Below are 25,179 nucleotides of genomic sequence, written 5' to 3' on the forward strand. Positions count from 1 at the left end.
TTAAGTGCCATAAGTAACCAAATTTTTTTATCGATTTAACAAATTTTATCGTCGCCAAGAATAATAGAAATAAACGAGATAGTTAAAATATTTGTCAGCAAGATGATTACTACAAGACTTGAGGATTAAAAGAACCATCAAAATATGGTATTGAAGAATGGATACTATATAGAGAATGACCGAAACTTCGCCGCGTGTGAAGTTTATGAAAGTGTTTTTGGGATGTACTATATTAGAACATTAGAAGGATACAATACGGGATAAATTGGGATAAATAAGAAATGGTTATAACAAATCTTCGAATTGATTTTTTATTAAAGACTAAACGTAAACAAGACAAAAGATGTGGGTCTAACAGAGATATGTTCAGACTAAGTGATAGAAGAAAGGAGGTGACATTACAAGGATAAATTGTTTAATTACTTTATTTGTGTAAATGTAACTTCATCATCTATGATGCATTTGTTCAAGAGACATATTACATAGAAAATTCGCGTGGCAGATGAATAAAGGGCTGAGAGAATAAGTATTTAGAAAAAAAAATTAACTGATGTATTCCGTCAATTATTATTGCTTTACCGTCCTTATTCAATTTATTATATATTTGTCAACGTGGACATTAATCATTAACAGGACATTTATACTGGTGTTAAGCATTTACACGAGAATGAGGAAATTCTCAGACAAAACAAACTTTTTCGATTAAGCTACCTGTACACATATAACAATTATCATCTGTGTTTCGGGCTATCATGCCCCTCGTCAGCAGAATTACAGAGATTACAATTTTTGACTATAAATAATAAATAAATAATTAAAAATAAATAAATAAACATGGTTTACCGACAATAAATTTATAAACTTACGATTTATTCACATACTTGGAATAATTAATTTCCATGACTAATATACAGAGTTTATTAGTCATGGAATTAGTCATTAGATGACTAATATTGTGGGGCTTTTTCTGCAAAGAAGTTTTAATATTATTTTTAGTTATACTTGGGTACATATTTTTAATATATAAAGATAAAAGATTCGTATAATTATTAATTGCTATATTTTCGTTTTTTCACCTATTTATTAATTCATCAACGTTTTTAAAACTATAATTAGAAGTTTCGAGCGTATTTAACTTACTTTTTAAAAATTTTTTTAAATTATAATACACGTAGTTTTTGACATCAATTAATGGTCTATACTCAACTGGGTTTTTATGAGGTTTTAACTTTGAAATTAAACTTTGGTATTCTATTGTTTTTACTTTTTATTTCCTCAAATTCTTCTTCTGTTATTAAGTTTGTTGTTTTTAATTCTTCCGATTTTTTATGTAACTTCTTTCCCATACATCTGCTTGCATCTTTTTCTACTAAATTGTATCCACCCTCTTGTATCAGATCTTTAATTATGTCTTTTTTTCTGATTTGCCTTCATAATTATAGTTTGTTTCGTTTTGTCACTTTCGAGTAACACTAAATTATTTTCTGTTAAAAATTTTTTTAGCATTATTTAGTTTTATATTATAATTTTTTACCTTGTCCATAGTGTTTTGTTTTACTTTCGGTTTTTTTAAGATATTCTGCATACCTTTCGTTGTTGTCTCTCTGTTCTTTTCCGGTATTCTCCATAAAAAGTGTTCAGTAAATACAGCAAAATCTCTCTTTTTTCGCTATTGTTGGCCCATTGAAATTGGCTCCTAGTTCGAGTGTTCCCCTTATAGGGTTTGGTATTTCAATGTTTGTTGTGTTTACTATTTCTCCATTCCTCTCTTTCTGTAAGTGTAGGATAACCTATCTTTTTAATTAGTTTCTTATAGTTATCTTCGAAACACTTACCGATATGTTTTGTTTCTATGTTTTTTTTTCTTCTATTAAGAATGTTTATCTATTTATTTTTAATTATTTATATATTACTTATAGTCGAAAATTGTAATCCGTTTAATCCTGCTGGTGTAAGACATAATAGCTCAAAACAGATGATAATCGTTATATGTGTACAGGTAGCTTAATAAAGCAAGTCTGTTCCTTCGTTTACGTAGTAATAAGAAATTTTATCATTTTTCTCAAATATATTAAATTATAATTTACCTGTAGCTTACATTTGTAGAACAGATGAAAATTCTGTCCTCTACCTCCGTGATATGTCGACATTTATATCCACGCTTTCAAAACAAGTATATTCCTACATGTAAGGAATGTAGAAATAAGCTAGAGTTAAGAATTTTTTACGGATATATTTCCGTTGACACACGAGAAACTCAAGCGCCACTGCAATTCAAGTACGTTTTATGTCATAGTTGTGCAGATTACGGAGTAGACGTGCCTTACAAAATCTAGGACTCATTGAATTGGCTGTACTCATACTTATAATAAGATTGTGTGTAATTGGACATTCCAGATTCCCGAGGAAACCTCGTATAAGATTAATTTTTTCTCCAATTGCTGCGGTTAGTCTGTGGTTAATCTAGGAATGACATGATTACAACTGCTAATGGGTCTCCACACGAAAATTTTACACTATTCCATGCAGTGTTAGTTGCCTTTTGTTTATCCTATAAAATTAGATTGTTAGCGGTTACTGTGTTTTGGTATGTTAAGACAATATGCTTGGGTAAAGACTGAAAGCTCGAATCGGCTGCAAATTCGTAATTCAAAATATTATCTTTATAAAATATGTCTACAGAAGGTGTTCTATGGAGTGTAAATTTTTAAATATTTTGCATAAATATATAAGCAGTAATTACACAGACTTCCTGTTAAGTGTCAGTTACCAAGAACTATTACATACATTTTTAAGCATAAAAAATAGTATATTTATATTATGTAAGAAATATTGTGGTAAATATTTATATGTTTAATTTAAAATCTTATTATTTAATAAAAATTAGAGTTAAACGAATGAATCTGTAAATAAAATTTTAAAATCTTATATGTAAATTCTTACATTTAAATTATAGAAATGGCAGAAGCAGCAGTTTCGAGTGAGGAGAAGAATGTCGTCGTTTGTCCAGCTAATTACACACAAGCAGCATACGTAAGTCGGTAACATGCATTTTATTTTAATCTATAGACCAGGGGTCACTAAACTACGACCTACGAGGTCAGTTCATCCGGCCCACCCTTGCACTGTGCCACAAAGGAGCTAAAATATAATGATTTATATGGAAATATCATTAATCTGTCGTAGGTAGATAAATACAGTGTAAGGCCATTAAGCCGCGGTGATTGGGGTCCAAACTGCTTAATCGCGGTTCAGGTGGTCCGCGGATTGTAAGGCGTGAATCGGTTACAATGGCGGCCTTTATAACGTTGACACTCAGCGTGGATAAAAGAGATTAGTACTGTATTTGAATTTTATTGTAAGTTATTTTATTGTTTATTGATAGATAACAGATTAATCTCCCATAAATACCTCGTCGAAGTTATAAGTCAGCATATAACTATTTAATCCGCAATAGGGCATAGCACGTCAATCACAAACATTCGAAATGCCAAAATGACCGCTGTCAACACCTGTCTCGAGTGTTTGAGACAAGTGTCCAGGTCCGTATGATCCATAGTGTCAACAAATTAGGATCCAAGCTTTTTGCGCGGCTTAAGCGAATTCGCGGATTACTGGCCCGCTGCTTAATGGCCCTATACTGTATGTTGGTTGTCTTTATTTTTTGTGTATTTAGTGTATTATATTGAACAAAATGGTTCTGCGGACCGGCTCATTCTCTCACTTAAGTGGCTCTCTGTGAACAAGTTTGATGACCCCTGCTATAGAAAATTGTTTTGTAATGTATTATTCCATGATGACTAAAAAAGTATGTTAAATTTTTTCCAAATGACTGAATTAAGTAGCTTCGTTATTTGGCTTCATTATAGCAATAATAGAGACAAATAACTATGATTAAATTTAATATTTCTTCATGCATTATGACTAATGAGTAGCCGTTACAATAGAACAGTAAAGTGAAGAAAAGTACTTTCAGATACGCGTACTCAAACGGAGAATCCTCATAACGTTATAGTGCAGCAATGATATAAAATACACTTTATATACTTAATTAAATTTTCTTTAAACAGTTCTGTAGACGGAACATTATAATGAATATTTTATATAATTACAGGCAATAGATAGAGTGAGGCAAAATGAAAGAATGTTTAAAGAACTTCTAAACGGTAAATGCTTTTGTTTTTCTCCTTTTAAAAATAACTCTAAAATTCATATAAAGGAAGAATATTCTCAGAATTTATTTACTTTTCTATTTTCGTTCTAATCATTCTGAGTTTCTAACAGTGGCGATCCGTCATTGGAAGCGATGGAAGCGCCGATTCCACCTTCCAATGACCTTCCCTTGAATTTTATAAAATATAAATTTTCATATTTTAACGTACTTTGAATTAATTAAAATTAATATTTTATTATAACTGCATTATGTATCTTTTACAAATTTCTATACTACATGTGAAAAAAACGATAAGATCGCTATTGTATATTCGAATAATTCGGTGGCGGAAGGAATGTCGAAATCGGGTCAGTCTCCAATCAGCCAGATTATATAGGCATTAGCACATGCGGTTTACAGTGCACCAACCTCACCCGGTTTAGCTGGTAGAAGCGACAAACTCGTAAAGAGTACAGCTTTATATCCCGGAGCGGTTGTGGGCTGTTAGCCACCTGCCTGTCAACTTCCAAGCAGCCAGATTATAGGCATTGGCGCATGCGCTGTACAGAGCACCAACGTCACGGTTTAGCTGGTAGAAGCGACACACGCGTAAAGAGTCCGCGACTTTATATCCCGGATTGGTTGTGGGCTGTTAGGCACCTGCCTACTAGATGTTCAGCCGCCCTCGCCCGATTATGTGAATCACGAGCAGACTAGATCAACGGCGGGCAACCCCCGGCCCGCGGGCCAGCTACGGCTGGCGAAAAGTTTCTATCCGGCCCGCGAGATCTTTAATAGATTATTAAATTGGAAAAATAACCAATTAATAGTTATTTTTCCAATTTTTTGTAATTTTCGAAAACGATAAGAGAAATAAATGTAGTAATTAACTTTTTATTTATTTATTTCATATTTGCAGACTAAAAAAATTACGAGTCACAAGAAGGCGTCAATTAACTACTACTGCGCGGAAAAAAACGTAAAATTTATTCTGGCCCATGTTATAAAAAGGGTTGCCCACCCTAGACTAGATTTATAACAACCCAACCGATAGGAGTTTACTGGCACGTTTTTATGATAGTTCTGTATAGTTGACGGGAGTTTAAAAAAACTCCATTAAAATATTTGATATATTTATTCTGCGTTTATTCCGCTCTCCCATCTTATATTACTTACGGATTTCAATGTTAAACCGGTGATATTACAATTTAGTATGTCCCAGCTGTAAGGGGATGCAGAAAAAACGTGTACAATTCTAGTACAGTGTTAAAAATTAAGTTACTTTGGCAGCATCATTTACAACCAAATTTAATGAATGAGACGTACAGTACATACAATGGTACAAAAAAAAAGCTCTAGAATTTATTTTCTTTAAATTTACGATTTATATATCCGTTGTCATAAAAATTTGTCTTTCCACTGTTTTCCCAAGACTACAGATAACTGGTTTCGACTTATTTCTACTTAAGAAGTGACTAAATAATTAAGAGATTAGGGAATGGAGACATAAATAAAACCCTGTTGAAAGAGCCAGAATTTTACTTCAACAAAACCTTAACAGAACCAATCACTCGCTCAGTACAGTGGGAAACTGATTTCCGTGTACACCTGGTATTAAAACGAATTAGTTAGAAAACGAATGACTATCAAGTTTAACATAGTTAGATTTTTACAGCTACGGTGAGAAACGTTTAAAATTTACAACAGCCCTGTGGCGTCCTTTGAGATATACTAGTGATTCGACAAAAGAGGCATTCGACATTGACCGGTATCGGCACCCTCGGGATTTGGCACGCACACACTCACTACACACCTACCTGGACCGTCAATAGTTCTATCCATTAGCTACTCGTATCAAGATATTTGACTAAGTGGATTGTTTTAAGATTTAAAAAGTAAAGACTATTTTATGTTATTTTTATGTACGTTTCTTTACAAAGCTATATTTTAATTATAATTTTTTTTAAAAGTATATTAATACAATCGAACAATACATTGTACCAGGTATGTATATCCATCGCACATTTTATTTCACCGAGTAAGTTTTTATAATTTATTTTTAAGTTTAGCCCTTATATCGTGGCTAGCGATTCAGAATGTAATTGTGATATTAAAAATACATTCAGAGAAGTGTACAGTTTTTACTGGCTTATCGAACAAATGAATACGAATGGACCCTAGACCAGTGATTCTTAACAGGGGGGCCGCCTGGGGGTCCATAAGAAGTTTGCCGGGGGCCGCCAAATTATGCAAAATTTCCTTCGGAATATAATAAAAAGAAAATTGATGTATAATCCGAATATCGTATTGAAAAGTGAAATAAGAAAGATAAAGTTTTCCTATTTAGTTTTTATTTATTTATTTTGTATTTCTTCCTACATACAACTTTGTTAGTACAGAAGAAATAAATGTAAATATGCTACTTACACCGCAGTATTTACTTTTTTTATTCCAAAGCAATTTTAAGAAACTATTAATGCTCGGAATTTTAAAAATAATTAGGAAAAATAGTAGGCTTTGAAAATTTAAATATTTTTGCAAAAGTTATGCAAAATCCTTACCAAGTGGGCGTTTTAGTTTTAGTTTAGTTTTAGCATCGACATTGAATCGATTTATCGACATGTTTCTTATTGTATTTTCTGTTAAAAATTAATGAGTTTTCGTGTTTAATTGTGAAGTTTGAATGTTATTTAAATAGATAATGAAATAATAAAGTTATGATTTACATTTATTATACAAAAAATAAAGCAATAATAAAAAAATCAATTTATTATAGATAAATTATCAAATATAAATTATTATTTAAAAAATGGGGGTCACAAAAAAATTATGAAATATTTGGTGGGCGGCGAGTATAAAAAGGTTAAGAACCACTGCCCTAGACCATCACTGACGCGCAATTACCTTGGAAGTCGGCTTCTTACAGAAAAACAGCTTCCCTGTCATCAAATGTCAGGGCACGCCACTGGTTTCTAACGAGTCCACGAAAATCGGTTAATGTAAACTGTTATAAAACCCATAAAGTAGGATTGATAGAGTAAAGAAAAATATTTTAAATGCTTGAACTTGACTCGATGTTAACAATTAATTACCTTAATAACTTTCGAATAAGTCCGTAAAACTTATCGTAGAGAAAAGTGATTATTTTCACATTTATAGCACAGAGTATTGGGAACGAAAATGACGAAAATGTACACAGGAAAATTCAAGAAAGTGTGCTAAATATTTAGAAACTAATCATGAATTACTGAGAGTAAATTGTTATCTTTTAATATTTTTTACAGAGAAAATTAATTATTTGAATGATTATCTTAAGCATGAAAATTTCTTATATTGTACACAGCAATTTTTATTAACACCTAACTCTTGTTTTGTTAAACTTAAATGATTCAATACAATATTATATTCAATTGGGCGTTAATTTCAGTTGAGAACTGTAATCAATATCCGACTATGCTGAAGAACTGTACACAAGTTCACGTTGGACCGAGAATAGAAATACATTGTAAAGAACCGAATGCAAGTTGCGTAAAGAAAGACGAAGAAAGGAATGGTAAGTGCGTGTCTTAATAATAAACATAAAAAAGGAACATCTTTTTAATTTTGACTTCTGTATTGTTTTTTGCCGAGAATCAATTTCTTTATTTAATTTACCATATTAATGAATTAATTACAAAATGATTAGTTAATCATATTACACCATTACGTGAAGTTTTAATTATATAAAGAGCTTTATATAATTATCAAGATGTGGCGACGTCAAATCACGTCACATCTGCAGCGAATTACCGTGATAATACATTCGTACTTCCAAGTTTATGTCTGTTTTTATCGTTGCATTGTTATTTTTTTGATTTTTAAGAGAACTTCTTACGTTACTTGAAATTTTTTATTGTTTTATTTTCTACCTGCTCAGTATTCAGCAAATGTAAATAGTACAGGGTTGGGCAGAAAGTATAACCGGGTGTATAATTAATATCCGGCCATACATTTTGCCCAAACTTTCACTATTTAATTCTATTTTATAAATTTCGTATAATTGGCAAGCTGGTAAAAATTTGGAAGAGTAGCCAATGGATGAATATGTTTCATACTATCTTCAGTACACTCACATTTGTACATTACGATATTCATAACTCACTTGCCCATATTCCATAATTATTTCTTTACTGAGATTATCATTAAGTTTTCACATATTTAACAAAACTTTATTTAAATAGTAATTAACGTCAGTGTTTTTCAATCGCTGGTACACGAACCGGTATCCCTTTGCGAAAAATATTTGACATTAGTTAGCGCAGTTGATTACGGGAGACATTTAAATAGTAATAGCGAGTTAGTGTACGTACTTTGTTACGTTCAGTTACTATAAATAAGCATTTCTAAGCTTAATTCAAAAGCACGATTAACAGTCACGTATTTATATTGATCCGCGATAAAGGAAAGATTAAAAAATAAACACTGATATACATCATAGTACTAAGAGAAATAGAAGAAACTTATCAAAAACCCGAAATAAGTTTCTACATAACTAGGAATACGGAAATAAAATAAAAAAATTAACGCAATGTTTGATTAATTATGATATTTTTTACTTATAGAAATGTTCGACAATTGCTGCCAGAAGGTGAAGGAAAAATATGTGACTTACTTTTCCTACATGAGATCTTTCTTGTGGGAAGGAAAAAGAAACGACTTTCCATTAAAGGATTACTTTGTAGAATTAACTGTAGAGAAAGCTGATGCATTTGGAAACAAAAGCGGAGAGAAAATAAGTCTGAATGAGATATTTGCCATACAACAAGATGGACACCAAACTATTTTAGTTACAGGAGATCCCGGTTATGGTAAATCTACTTTATGCAAGAAAATTGCGTACGACTGGGCATCTACCGATTATCTACGACACTTTGAATTAACTTTTCTTGTAATTTTAAGGGAATTAGGTGATAAAAGTGTAACAGATGCATTAGTTGATAACATTCTTGAGTTAACTGATAAAAATTGGACACTGCAAGATAAAAATCTGAACGTTTTGGTGATTTTAGATGGATTCGATGAAATTGTAGATAAATCTAAAATTATAAAATTTATAAGAAAGGAATCTTTCGACATTTCTCGAACAATGACTATTTTGATAACGAGTCGACCTCAAGCAGCGGAGGAGATCAGAGAGGACATGAAGATGAGAATAGTGATAAAAGGGTTCTCTCCAGAATATAAAAAAAAATACATTCAATTAATGTTTAGAGAAGATGAAATAAAAGCGAACGAACTTATTTCGGTTCTGACAATAAATGAGTTTTACGGAGAAATAGCAGAATGTCCTCTGATGCTGCACATGTTGTGTTGCCTTCATCGGAATGGAGAAATGGAAAAGCTTGAAACTATGGCTGATTTATACATCAGAATATTTACTCTTATAACTGAACGTTACGTTAGGAAAACTAATAAAAAAAGAAAATTTAAAAGAGGAAAATATTTCGTGGGAGAAAATTTGTTACTGAAATTAACAAGATTAAACAGGAGGTTTAACAGGGATATAAACGGTATCACATCACAAGATTTGGAGTCTTTATTTTCCAATGAACACGAACACAATTTCATTGCTGGATTGGACATTCTTACTCTGGATTCCTTTTCTGAATGCGATAATTTCATTCGATACAGTTTTGTTCATCGGACATTTGGCGAATTTCTTACAGCTTTATCTATATATATCGGCTATATTTCATTTCCATATGTTATTCATGGTATGGAATTATTATTTTTAATCGGATTTTATAAGGATGAACCTTTACGCAAAAAGTTTATAACATACGTAGAAAAGAAATGTTCACGCCTGAATTCATGCTTTGCGTTCATAAACAAATCAAACTGAAAACAAATTGGGAACAATTTTGTTCTCATTCAAAAGTGGGAATTGATCATTGGGAATCTCTGACTTTTTATAAACAACTATTGAATTTGTATGAATTCAAAGAACTGTACTTATATTTTCGGGAGACCGAAGGAGAAAGCAAAGAACGGGAGGATTGCGTAAATTACTTCTCGAAATATGGGAGTTTTATGAACAATTTTAAGATTAATCTTGTCCTTTTTCTTCAGAGAAAGTTTTCGAATAATTTTTACGATATCAGAAAACCTGTTTCCCGCATTATCGATTTCCTTCAAATAATGAACGTAATTAACGTAGACATTTATTTTATTGGCATAATAATTGGCGGTCTTCTGGATGATTATTTCCATAGGTTCACAAATGTAATATACAAATTGAATTCGTCTGAGATCCGGGAATTATTAAATATAAGTGAAAACGAGAAGTTGGTTGCGTTGGAAACCGTCAACAGTCTTGAACGTTCTAAAAGGGTCATCCTGTCATTGGAGCAATACAAAAGTTTCGCGATCGTATCTTATTTCAATCTGCCAGTAAACAGAAATTAAAATGTGTAATGATGTAGAATTCTTTTAAAATATATATTAGGTTTTCTATGAAAGAATTGTGTAAAGTCTATGAAATTACACGTATTTATCAGTGACGAATTTCCACATATGAAAATGAATAAACTGAATTGTTAAACGTCGTCAGTCGTCGGTTGAAACATTTTTGTGAGATTATAACTTATGGAAAAGTTAAGCCTAAATAATTGTATTTGTGGTCGACTACACCTATAACACTATACCTATGGAAATCAAATTCATGTATAAACACAGTGTTTACATAATTTTGAAGTTTCAGAAATATAGTGTTATAGGTGTTGTCTAACCACAAAATACTGTATGACATTTCGTTTATAATTAGCGATTATGGCATTTATGGATATTGGTCCAGTTGCTTCGCTCGTGTGCCAAAATTCCATTCACGTCATTGAGCGTAATTGCAATTAGTTCATGATTGCTATTATTAACTAATTGCATAATATACTGTTATATACGTAATATATGTATATAACAGTATATTATGTCTTTATGTTTCAAATTGTATTTTTAAAAAATATTTATGCGTGCTTCGCAATGTTACAGGTTTGTAAAGAGTAGTTTTCTTGTCAAATAATGCGATAAAAATATACTAAATTCAATTGTTGTACTCTTCGTGAATAGAAATGAAGATGAAATTTTTATTGTTTTTTTAATAATTAAACAATACGGTAAACACGAATGTTTAAATTGCTAAATACTGTATTTCGAATGTATAGATTTATAAATTTTACAAAAGCATTAAATTAGAGTTAAAGATGGTAAACTGGGTCTTCTAATTAAATGAATTAGCAAACAATTTACAGTAAGATCTTGCTTAACGCGGGGGATGCGTTCCTAAGCGACAAAGCGCTAAACAAAACAGCGTTAAACGAGGTGTTACTGTATTTTAATTGATGTTACAACAATCCATTAAATATAAGGTGATTATTAAATAAATACGAAAAATAAAAAAATAAAATACAAGAAACTGCACCTAGAAGAAAGTATAAACTTCATTCAAATCAAGTCTGATAAACATATTAAAAACTATTTGGATTTTTGTTTTATAAATTAATATAACCTATTGACATCGAAATTAAGTGTGGAGGATTGGTATTGGTCACCATTGATATGTCGAAAGTCAACGTTATATAAAGGTTAAAAATGGCGGAAAATAATCTTAAAGCAAGTGAATTTCCACCTTATTTTTTCATACAGAATAAGAAATTCCATTTATATTTATATGGAATAGTGAAATAACTCGATATTTTTGGAAATTAATATAAAAGATATACCTGCGCTACTGAATAAAATGCAGAAAATTAAATAATAATAAAGTGTACATTGATAAAAATATTGAATGATTGTTATTGAAAGAGTACAGTACATTTCATACGAATATGTGAACTGATACTACAGTTAGGAAACGATAACATTATATACAGTCTACAGGTTTGTTTTACGTGACTTAATAGAATATAATGAAAAAATAATTTTCTTTTGATTTTTAACCGATTGAGAAATGAAACTATTTATTTACTTAAATACTGAATAATGAATATTAGTTTTATTATTCGTGAAGAAATATCGACAAAATCAATTAGTTATCAAATGTATGATAATAATATTGTTAACACTCCTCTGACTATGAAACATTACACATGATTAGCATTTCAGCACGGTTACAGCTTATTTACACTTATCGAATTATATTTTTTCAAATTTTCTCAATAGATGGCAACGGTTAACAATAGAATATTTCAAGGTTAAAATTTAGTTTCAGTTTCGAATTTCGTAAAATTTTCTTGTTGGTGGCAGATTGCCTTCTGTTCCTGCATTAGAGGATGTCATCTGTTAATTAGTGAACGTGTTTGACAGAAAGTCAATGATTAATAGAGGTATACCTTTGTAGTCTTGCATATGTTCTAGTAGTGGTGTTACAGATTACGGACTGGATGTGACTATTTAAAAAATCTTCGTGTTCTCCGGTCGATGTTACATTGAATATTACATAATGGTGTTACTGAGTTTACTTATGACGTCGATGCAGTCACGCGCTACTTATAAAGTGATCGGTGCGGCAATGACAATGCACTTAGGTAAAATCTTTCCGTAATTTATAAAGTATAAATAATTATTGAAATTAAAAAATTAGTAAAATAATAACAAAACTTGTTTTAAAAAAAGGAAATCGACACATAAAACTGCCAAGAAAACACGTACAACTTTGTCTACTCCTGGTAATGACAGTTTTAAGTGTTAACAACAACATTCTACCGTACAATTAATATGCGATGATAAAGTTAAACAAAAAACTTATTGTAATAAATGTAACAAACATATTTATTAAATGCTAAATAATATTTACACGAGATTAATAATAAGCAAAATAATAATAAATGAAAGAAAATTACAGTCAAACCTGTTTTTATGCGGGGGATAGGGACCGCATAAAAGAAAATGCATAAAAAAAAAATCGCGCGAAACTTCACGAGTGGCTATAAAAAATAGTTTTCGCAACACAATTAAAAAAATATTTTTTAATGCGGTGAATAGGGACCGCATAAAAAAAGTCTCACGTAGAAAATAACTCGAAACCGTACGAAATAACTAGGAATTGCTTTTTTAACTCCTTGGGCCTTTTTCTGCAACACCTAATGGGAAAAAATCCTCTAAGCATTTTAATTTTTATATTAATTAATTATTTCCACTTAAATACGAATCTAACATTAAAAAGTTAAAAATAATCGTTAAATAATGATTTTATTTGATAAATATAGCTGCAGGAAGTGTTATTTCATTTAACAAGGCGTGAAATTTCACACCTGCAGTCTAAAGCTGGAGGGGAGCTAACTTACCGCATCTGTTCAAATATAACATAATATTTATGGTTTTTATGCTATTAAAATAAGAGGGGACCGAAATAAACGTATGAGAAAAAAATTTTACTGAATAAAAAATGAAAACACCTGCTGATGTCATAGAAAACAATCAATAGAGTTTTTAAAAATTTCACAGGAGTCAATTTTGTTCCAATTTGATTGAAATTTTCATATACCGCATAAAAAAATCGCACAAAACAAATCGCACAGAAAAAGACCGCAGAAAAACAGGTTTGACTGTATGTAATCTCTACGGAGAGGCTAAACTATCCTCAACCTCTAATCCTTTTACAATTAGATAAAATTCAACGAATGAGAGTCTACATATGAATATTAGTTTGTTACTTGATACATTATGTTTAGAGACTGAAGTGTTGCAAGAATCTTCCAACATATTTGGAGACGAGGTGAAGAATTCTGTGGCTTAACAATTTCTGCACTGGGTGAGGCATTAAATTAAGCGACTTCAAATACTTAGCTAAGTGTGGCATAATTTTAGCACGGTGGCTAAAGTGTAACTGTTACGCGACTAAAGTTTAAGCACAGTGGATATAGAGTTGTCGATACACGACCTAAACGTTAGTTGAAAGTGACTCTTCTCTTTTCATACCTATTTGTAGGCTAATGAAATTGTCCTAAACTTATGCAATGCTTTTATCACTAGGGGAAATAAAGCGACTCTCAGCCAATGTCTAAGTGATGCATCTGATTTTAGTATGTTATTCGAAAGAACTATGTTACTTCTTCCTGTGAACCAAAGGAAGTGTGAAGATGACAAGAGAGAGAAATCTTGTATCTTTTGAATTTAAAATAATATTTTGGAACATCAATCAAAAAATTCATTTAAAAAGTCTAAAATGTCTTTTTTCAAACTCAAGATTCTCACATCGATCTTATGGGATATCCATTGAACAAATATTCCTTTACTGATTTCTATATCATCTTCTACACTGGAAATTCTTCTCCAAATCTTGGCTAATGCTGTTATAAAATGATTAAGTTTGTAACACATTGGACAGTTCGTAACACATTACATGTTATCAACTGTTAAATCATCAAAATGTATTTCGTTACGGCAACACAGATAATAATTGTAGCAATAAATTAGTTTTTGATATAAAATTTGAAAATTTATAACGGAAATTTCTAAAATTACTGAATTTTACAATAGTAAGTAAAACAAATAACCTGTAACATAATTAATTTTTACATCGCTTCATCAGTGAATGAATTATTGGCCACACATTTCTAGCCTGTGCATCGTAGCTTAGGCTAGCCCCACAATGGTCCCTATTCATAAGAAAAAGACAAAATAATTAAAAAATTAAAAAAGTTTGCACTATACAATACTTAAACGGGGGAAACAATTTGATTCAACGTAGACAAACTCTGTGCCCTGATAACATTATACTGGTGCATTAATATTTACTACAGTTTAAGAATAGTATACAATTCTTATTTATCTTTCTATAAACTACTCTGTAAACGAATTCAAAGAAAGTAATAAATCTAACATTATTTACTTACAGGCAAACAAAGGAAGGAGGAGAAATTGTTCTCTTGAAAGTGTACGAGCAAAAGTATTGCTAACAATTTATAAACCTGGCGATTGTAATTTAAATATCTGCATTCAACGTTGTCTACACAGACATTTAGTAGGTCACAGTTCAAGACATAAGAAATTCAACACATAAAGCTGGAAACTGTGTATCAAAACTCGTCACATTTGGAGCTGCAAGCAATGCTGACTTCATTTGTACGAGATTTTTCATGCTACAGTGGACGTATTGACGTAGAAGAGAATGCTGAATGTGAAAGTGTAAAAGCTGAATACTATAAACAACGTGCTTAACGGAATTAATTTGCAATATTTCCTCGATAAACCGCACTGTTTAACTGTTTGCACGTGTAAAAATTGTATGAATTACAAATCGGCTAGGTTTTGATGCTGGAAGCGCCAAAATTGCCATGGTGGGGAGTTTTGTAAGTTATTTACGATTAGGTTTGGGCTTTCCTTGTAATGTCACTACGACTAAATTTATTGCATTTGAACTGTTAAATATCTTTCCGCATAGCGATAAATAATCTTACTTTAATCGCAATCACCATGGACATTTTGAATGCAAGTGGTATTTTAATTATAGCGTATAATTTTAAACAGAATACAGTACATTCTCGATAATTACTGCGGAAAGTAGAATATATTAGTTAATATATTTCTGGTGTAATTGAGGTGAAGTAATAAAATCTGCGCGTTCTAGACACGACCATTGTATTCATTTAAATGTTGTGAATTTTTCTACTTTAATGATCACCACAGTGAATTATATACGGGTTGAATATGTTGAAATGTTGATACAAATTCGTTAATTTTTCATTAATTTAAAACTCTATACACATTAACACCGATAATTACAGGAATTTTACCATAATATCAGTTATAATTTTTTATAATTTCAAATACAGAAATAAAATTAAATGAATTAATATGGTCTTTACTGAAATTTCACATTCATTTGACTTATAGAAATGTTCAACGATTGCTGTCAGAAGTTGAAGAACAAATATAATACATAACTTATTTCTCTTACATGAGATGTTTCTTTTGGGAAGGCAAAAGAATCGATTATCCATTAAAGGATTATTTCGTAGAATTGACAGTAGAAAAAGCAGATTTATTTGGAAAGGATTCATTATACCATACAATGAATTTTGACATCTTTTTTATTGACGTAAAATTGTATTATTCTGATTCTTACAGAATATTCAACAATGTAAATTGCAATTTGGATTTATCTGACGACGTGCGGTCATTGTTACAAGTAAGTAAAAACGAAAAATTGTTTGAATTGGAAACTGGAGACTATTCAGAAGTTACTGGCAGATACATTATTTTGTTACAGTAGTACGAAGTTTAACCTGATCGTATCAAATGTAGTCAAGCAGTAAACAGAATTCAAAATGTGTAATGATGTAGACCTGTATAAAATACTATATACGTGTGATTTTTAAATGAGACAATAGTTTAAACTCTAAGTGAAGATCCTTATGTAATCCGTTACGATCTTTACGATGATCCGTCTCGAGTTGGTTCTTACGACTCGAGAATGTCCGTACGACGGTTCGAGGAAAGCTACACCTCCACACTCAGTCCAGTGAATATTTACAGTTTATTTACAAAACAAATATTTACAGGATGTACAAATTTGACAACATTACACACACGATGCAACAAAGGTGTGGTTACTCACGTACAGCTTGTCTGTTGGGGACTATTAGACTCTGGGGAAAACTCCGGTCGGTTTTCGGAGTTGGCTCAACCGTGTGGCCATCCGGTCTCTACACTAACCCTTCTCAGAGGAATTCCTAAGAGGAGAACATTCTCTCTACACCTTACGGGCTTCCTAAGTGTCAGAGACTACCACGTATCTGGTCTCTCGCCCTTCTCCCCGTTCCTCTCGCCACCCTCACAATTTAAGGAGTTCCACGGCGACAACTTGCGATTAATCGGGTCCTGCTTTTCCCCTGGAAACTTCCAAAGACGTCCGCCCTACTCTCGACGACGTAGCTTACAGTCGCGTCTGTCCCTTGTTTACGTTTTTCAAGTCGACCAACACGTGGCAAACACATTGACGTGTACCCATAAACGGAGACGCTATCCCTTTGTTCTTCCCGGCCGTTTATAGCCCCAACGCCATGTGGGACCAATTATCTCGGTCGCGTGACATTTCGACCTACTACGCTAAAAACGGATCTTTACACTCTACATATAAAACTACATTTATTTTTTAGTGACGAACTTGAATGTCAGAAACGTACAGGCTGAAATACTAGAACGACGTGAATCGTGTGATAAAACATTTTCGCGAGAATACAGCTAAGATTAATAGCAAAGTACTACGTGCTATTACTACTTGTATACAGTTGTTTTTAAATAAAATAATGCTCTATGTTTTTGTAATGATAAAATATAGAGTGAATGTAGTTGTTGTTTCCCTCATAAATGGAACAGAAACAAAGTTTGTACAAATTGTTAAACAGTGCAATAAATTCTATAACCAAAGTATGAATAAATAAGTATTATTTTTGAAGTTCAAGTTCTTTTTATTGTAATTGTTTATTATATATTTTTTGTCTTCTATTCGTTACATATCAGTACAAATAATAAAAGTGCTTATTGGTGTTCTACGTGAAATAATGATGAAATCAAAATTGTGACCACATTAGAACTCCTTTATTCTTTTGGAGTTAGTGAAAAGGATAAGGAGTTGTTATCTGGTCATCTTTTCTATTGTGGTGTGATAATACCTCATTAATAGCCAAATTGTTATTAGTGTTCAACTCGAGTGTTTTGGGCACTGCCAATTTTGATATCATTATTTAACGTAGAACACTTACAAGCGCATTTTTATTTGTACTGACGTGTTATAAATATTAGGTACAACAGTTATGTTTTCTTTGATGTGAAACCATTAAGGTTGCAGTATTCATACTTGCATCGTGCAAAAATCGCTATGAAAATCGCAATACTTTCTGCAGAGGATCAGCCGTGCACGCCGAAAGTTCCGTTTTGTTTCTTTGTTTTCACTTTGTACGTGACGATAGATATTGATAATAGAGGAGAAAGATGAATCATATTCTTATCTTAAAAGCGATCAACTTTATCGCCATTATTCCAGAATTTAATGCAAATTGCTATTATTATTATGTATTAAATTTTAGTTTCAAAACAAAATTTCCCGAATATTTATTTCTTTCAGACAAAAAAGCTTTAAAATAATCGTACATAAGAGAAACTCTCTCGAATGTAACCCAGTTGACCCTATTTTATAGAATAAATCCTATTTGATAAGATAAACTAAATGTGAGTTTAATAATATAATTAAAACTGTAATACTTTGCGTGAATCATACATCATAAATAAAGAATTGACATAGGTAAACCACGTATTTAAATTTATCCAATCGAAGTAAAATGTGGATGAAGTTGGAATTTTCATAGAAAAATATAGCCAATAGATAGAAGGATGAAGAAGAAAATATCTGGAATAATTTTCCAGATTTAAAATATGAAACGATTTAATATATTAAATACAAAACATTGTCAAAAGATGGCAGCAGTTAACGGTAAAAAACATTCAAGGTTAAAACAGTTTTCCTTTTAGAATTACGTAAAGCCACTTCCTTTAATGTCTCTGTGTAGTGTTTGCCTGCAGTTACTACAGGTAGGACGAGATGCCCAACTGCTGGTTTAATAGGAAGACAATGATTAATACAGTTATACCTATGTAATCATTACATTTTCGGAGTGATGTTGCCGGTTATCGAGTAGCTGTTATTATTTAAAACCCGTCGTATTGTCCGAATTTACTGATAGGTGGAAGCACTCCCTCTCTACTTAAGCGGATTGACAGGATTCGTACGCCATGTTTATTAATTGTATGAAATGTTAATGCCAAAATTGGATACGGCAGGAAACTTCACTTCCGAAACGTAAGATATTTTTAGAATGAATCTTTTAAAACTAATTTATAAAGTAATAATATTTAAAAATTAATAAATTATTTATAAGCTATACTAAGGTTGTCGTACGTTTTCGAGTCCGTGTGCCATATAATAAGCATAATTAGCGTTAAAATACACATGTACTGTACGGCCTGATTCAAAACTTGTTTTCGTCACGGCATCGTGCATTTTAAATGATTGTAGCGAATGATTAAAATAAAAACTTGTACAAATCAATGTGAATTCACAGCAATCGTGGACTCCATTGATATATTGTCCGCGACTAGCTTACAACTCGCAATCGGTCTGTAGAGGTTTTACACGGTGAATTTTGTTTTCGATTACCTTAGCCCATAGATCAAATTTAAAAATTCTAGATACGTCACAATATGCGACGTATGTACAGCATCGGCCTGTCCTTGATGTATATAGGTTACTCTCGGTTTTATAATGATAGAGCCGCTGTGTAATAGTAATAGGGTTTCTCCAACGGTATTCCCGCTGTATTTTTTTTTTTTTAACCTGGGAAAAATTCTTCATTTACTGAGAAATCCTGCAAATTTCTTAAAAATTCACTTTTTTTCTTATTTTGTGTTAAAGTTGAGGAAATTTTGCAAATAGAAAGTAGGTTAATGTTTAATATTTATTATTATATTTTTATCGGGGGCAAGGGGCAAATTATCTCTCAAATTCGGCAAAAAGTGGTAAAAATTCGAAAAATTGAAGAACAGTAGTCAGGCAAACAAGCAAAAACACACATAAGAAATGGTCTTAGTGTTTGTATATAAGATTTCGGACGATTTAACCACTTTGCCCTTCTTAATTTGATGTGTCTATAATTATTAATATTAAGAAATTATCTTAACAATTGAACATACTCTATGAAAAGGAGCAGAATAAGTTTATCGTTTGCTTTTTCTGGAGATAAAAAACTTTTTTACACAGTAACTTACCTGATTACGATTTTTAATAATCTACTATATGTTACTATATCTAATTTTATGTACATATTTTATAATTACTACACGGGTAACCAAACTTATTCATGTTTGGACCCTTTCAAGAAAAATATTTTTTCCATCAACCCCTTTAATATTATATATTACGCTAAGCAATATTATTAGAGGGTATCTTCCTACGTTTATTTAAGAACAAAACACTAAAATTTATAATATTTTTAAATAAACTTTTTCAAATATTAATTCATTAATTAAATTTAAATAATTAATTTTAGTTTTATATGGAAGAAAAAAATTTTTCTTATATAAGACATTTAGCTTATGTATATACATATTTATGTTAATTGTAATTATTTAATAAAAAGTAACTAGAATAAAATTTTTCTTTGTTGACCTAAGTAGAAATTGACTTAAATTTTTTTTTTTTTTTTAATATTACTTGTTTTTAATTTCAGTAAATTTAATGATAGAAGAGTAACATAAATATAATAAGTATTTATTGTTTGTTTATAGGCAATTCATAAGATGCTGCAGCCTGTAGATAATTGTCAGCAACTTCTTAATGGTATATAAATTTTTCAGTTAGATATTTTACTTTATGATAGTTGTTTTACTAGAAACTTGCTTTTATATTGCCATTATTTTAATTAGTTTTAAGTTATTTTTTATTGTCCTAGATGGGTCGCGACAGAAACAATAAGGTCCATTACTTAAGACTCGAAAAAAATTAATCTAGATAATAATGATAACATTTAAATCATAATTATCTAAATTCGTCAAATTTAAAGTGTCATCGTGTTTAAAGTCGTAAAATTAGGGCCCAGTTTATGTTCTCGTGTAAATACCCAATACAGTTAAGCATTAGATATTTTATCTGTTTTCTTTTTTATGTCCTCGCTCTGTGGGCCTTTTTAAACATATAAATCTTGTGTTCGACCAGGCCCACGATGAGGGTGACCGGGTGGACAGAAACAGGGCTCGACATATCTGGATAAACCACCTCAAAATTTTTTCCGGTGCTAGTCTGTCCGGGGAGTTACGATGTCGGGTGCTCCTGTACCAATAGCATTTGTCGAAAGCAGACTTAAAAACTATTTTTCTTATATGTTTAAGAGCTATATACACTAATGTCTGGGTTTCATCTGTTCTGATGTTCGGAACCAAAACACCTTTTAATTTCATTTTCAGATTCGGTTTATACGTTTACGGCAATGCGACACGTGGGCGATCTGCCGAGGGGATACCTCTCAGGAAGACTTTCTACGGGAAACTAGACCCTATTTAAATGCTACAGACGTGAAAGGAACCCAGAAAACTCCACGTTCAGCCTGTTGGGGAAGCGCGAACCCAAAATTAATTACAATGTTCAGTGGTTGAGTCAGGTTCGGATGTAAAATTATTGTAATGTCGGCTTTCGGAATTTGTTATGCTTCTTGGAAACGAAGACACTCAACACTCTAAATTCGTTTACAGCACTCCAATTAATTTTGCATGGGTCTTCTTCCTCCACATATTATCTTAGCCTCACGGTCGCGTTAGTCTCGTCCACCTTCCAACTCTGAGGGTCAGGTGTCAAAAATCAGGTTCGTCTGAGGGCTTGGGATTTATTACTCCCGTTACACAACCGCTTTCACAAGTGTCAACGGAGCACTCAGATGCGTATGCTTCAGTAGGAACCTACTTCGATGAGGGTTGGTGTAAAAGTCAATGTTACATCTAGATGATTAGATTCAATTTTCACACTACCAGGTATACAATACTTGGTAATAATTTTTGAATACTTAATTGCGTGTTAATTTCAGCAGAGAAATGTAACGAATTTCCAGTGATACTGAAGAAATGTACAGACGTTCACATTGGTACGAAAATAGAAATCCATTTAGAACAACCGGAAACAAGTTACTTAAAGAAAGAAGACGAAGAAGAAAATGGTGAGTGTTTACACTTGCAACGATTATTGGAAAATATTATACTTTAAATTGGTTTAGTTTTTAAAGCGCAAAATATTTTACAGAAAATATTAACAATACAACTAATAAATAAGCAGAAACAATAGGAATATATTTCTGTAACACTAAAACACATTCGGTGTGACGTTTTGAAAAGTTTCTCCGTTGTTCACTTTGATTTTATTTAATTATTTTTTTGCAATCATATTTGTTTTACTTAGAACACCGAACATAGTCAATAATCTGAGATGTTTCAGTGGCTCAAAAAGTGAAAAGAATTTTTTCTGGCCTGCATCTTAATCATAAGAAATTAGATTTATATGAACTTAGGCGTTTAGCAGCAACGATTTCAACTTGTTCTGTTCTACATTCGGACTGACTACTTTAACTGTGCCACTGGCATTGGCATCTGCTACTTTTTCTGTAAAAAAAAAAAAGAAAAAAATGAAAATTGTACCTTTGTCATGTCAACACCTGAGTTGATTTAATCATTATTTTCTAGCAACAAAATACTTTAATTCGTTGGCAGTTTGTTAAAATTAGTAGCAGACAAACGGATTTAAATTAAATTATATATTGATTAATTAATTACAAAGTTCGATTAAGTAACTATTATTAATGACAATAAATAGTAATTAAGTTACACATTTTTAGTTGTTTGAATTGAATATATCATCACGCCATTTCCTATAAGAAAAAAATTTTAGGCAAGAATCCCCTCTTGTCTGCTGTTTGTTTGTTACGCACACGTCTATGTTAATTTATACATAAGGTTCCTCTCATTAATTGGTTTGTCTTCACCTGTTACCATACGTGTAATATTAATTAATATCAGAAACCTCGCGGCGATTTCCGTACTTTCTTTACGTGTGTAAATTTAACTACAGGAGATTTTTCATAGAAATTCTCCACGTGTTCCATAGCTGCCTTCCATTAATCCAATGCTCGTCTTTGTTTAAATTATATCGAAATTAATTCAAAACTGCGATTACAACTATCTGTAATTGTCTTATCATCCACAGTGCCTTCAATTTCTTGGAATATTCATCTTAAAACATGAAATAACTGTCTTCTAATTTCGACTATATAAAATATGTTAAAAATTAGCGCAGTTGTTCATTAATTTTTCTCTCTTTACAGAAATTTATGTCAACTATTGCAAGAAGTTGAAAAACAAATACAAGACATACTTTGCTTACATGAGATCCTTCTTGTGGGAAGGAAAGAGGAACGACTTTTCATTAAAGGATTACTTCGTAGAATTGACAATAGAAAAGGCAGATTTATTCGGAAAGAAAAGCGGAGAAAAAGCAAATTTGAGTGAAATATTTTCTAACCAGGTCGACGAACATCAAACTATTTTGGTGACAGGACATCCCGGTTATGGTAAGACCACTCTGTGCAGAAAAATTGCATACGATTGGGCATCCACGGATTACTTGCAACATTTTGACTTAACGGCATGTATTATTTTAAGAAAATTAGCTGATACATGTGTAAAAGAAGCATTACTCGATAACTTGCACGAGAACTCGTCAATTGATAAAGATTGGAAATTACCCTTTACGCAACTGAACATTTTGGTGATCTTGGATGGATTCGATGAAGTTCTACATAAAAATAAAATTCTAAAATTTATAAGGGAGGAATCTTTCGATATTTCTCGTCGAATGACGATTGTGGTAACGAGTCGACCTCACGCTGCGGAAGAGATCAGAGAGGACATGAAGATGAGATTTACAGTAGAAGGGTTTTCTCCGGAACATCAGAAGAAATATATTGAGTTAATGTTTAGAGAAGACGAGAGTAAAAGGAGAAGTCTTGTTCAGAAAATGGAAGAAGACAGTTTCTACACAGAAATATCAGAATGTCCTCTAATGCTGCATATGTTGTGTTGCCTTCATCAGAATGGAGAAATAGAAAATGTTGAAACGTTGACTGATTTATACATTCGAATATTCTCTCTCATTACTGAACGTTATGTTAGAAAAAATAATCAAAACGGCAAGTTAAAAAGAGGAAAATATTTCGTGGGAGAAAATTTGCTAGTTAGATTGGGAAGATTGTACAAAACATCAAACTGTATCACATCACAACTCTTGAAATCTTCGTTTGCGAAAGAAGGTGAATACAATTTTATTATTGGACTGGACATTCTTACTCTGGATTCGTTTTCTGAATTCGATAATGTAATTAAATACTGTTTTGTGCATCTCACATTTAAAGAATTTCTTTCGGCTTTATTAATGTATCTCGGATATGTTTCATTTCCAAATCTTATCACAGATATGGAATTATTATTTCTATTGGGATTTTACAAGCACAAACCTTTACCTAAAATCTTGTTCAGAATCATGTACGAAACACTGTCTGATCCTGAACTGATTCATCGCATTCGCAAAGAAATCAAACATATTACAAATTGGAAACAATTGTTGAAACAATCTCCTTCGAAAGTGATGTCTACTTCGTGGAAAGAAGATGTTATTGATTTCAAAGAGGAATTTAAGCTATACGAATACAAGGAACTGTATTTGCATTTCTATGAGAAAGAGGATGAACACGGTGAAAATTTTAATGACGCAATTTATAACTTCGACAATTATATTTCTCCAAATAAATTGAAGATTTATTTTATCCTGCCGCTTTACCGATCGTTTTCGGAAAATAAATACGACATCAGAGAACCAGTTTCACGTTTTATCGATTTAATTCAAAAAAAGAACACAAATAATTTGGACATTTCTCTTATTGGCGTAAGTATTCCGTCGATTTTTCAAGAGGAGATAACTTACGCCAAAAAGAGAAATGCCAATATCCTGTTCGATACATTCAACAATGTAAATTTCGATTTGAATTTGTCTGGTGACACGCTGAAATTATTAAATGTCAGTCAAAACGTGAAATTGGTTGCATTGGAATCTGTATACAACAAAAAACTTTCTATGAGTTTCATTCTTGAATTACAGCAATTTGAAATTTTACGTGATCGTATCATAATTCTGTCTACGAATAAACAAAATTCAAAATGTGTGATGATGTAGAAGATATTAAAGATAAATATCAGGTTTTTAAGAGAAAAGAATTGTATGATTTTTATTTCTAAAATTACAATTATTTTTGAGTAACGAAACTGCGATTAATATAATTATCCATTGCCAAAAAATCTCAACAACTACTTTTACTTGTCCCTTCTATCTATCGAACCAGCGGTATTGTGGCATTCGAATTGGAAAATTACATAATACGAGATTACCGCCGTGCACAATATAT

At 31.6% G+C, this 25,179-nt stretch overlaps 2 protein-coding genes across 2 annotated transcripts; both read left to right on the forward strand.

Annotated features, from left to right (window-relative positions):
• The first annotated feature begins 2,958 nt into the window (after positions 1-2,958).
• Positions 2,959-10,034, forward strand: LOC136978302 (NACHT, LRR and PYD domains-containing protein 2-like). The gene is made up of 4 exons (XM_067274009.1): positions 2,959-3,033; positions 4,115-4,166; positions 7,581-7,706; positions 8,755-10,034. Exons 1-4 carry the CDS (start codon positions 2,959-2,961, stop codon positions 10,032-10,034), a joined length of 1,533 nt encoding a protein of 510 aa, XP_067130110.1.
• An 8,696-nt stretch (positions 10,035-18,730) lies between these two features.
• LOC136978303 (nucleotide-binding oligomerization domain-containing protein 2-like) lies at positions 18,731-24,950 on the forward strand. Its single transcript, XM_067274010.1, has 4 exons — positions 18,731-18,986; positions 20,471-20,522; positions 21,763-21,888; positions 23,047-24,950. The coding sequence occupies exons 2-4, from the start codon at positions 20,483-20,485 to the stop codon at positions 24,948-24,950; spliced, it is 2,070 nt and encodes a 689-aa protein (XP_067130111.1). The 5' UTR covers positions 18,731-18,986; positions 20,471-20,482.
• The last annotated feature ends 229 nt before the right edge of the window (positions 24,951-25,179 follow it).

Source organism: Centruroides vittatus, unplaced genomic scaffold (assembly GCF_030686945.1).
Source record: "Centruroides vittatus isolate TY-2023 unplaced genomic scaffold, ASM3068694v2 contig_503, whole genome shotgun sequence".
Lineage (NCBI taxonomy): Eukaryota > Metazoa > Arthropoda > Arachnida > Scorpiones > Buthidae > Centruroides > Centruroides vittatus.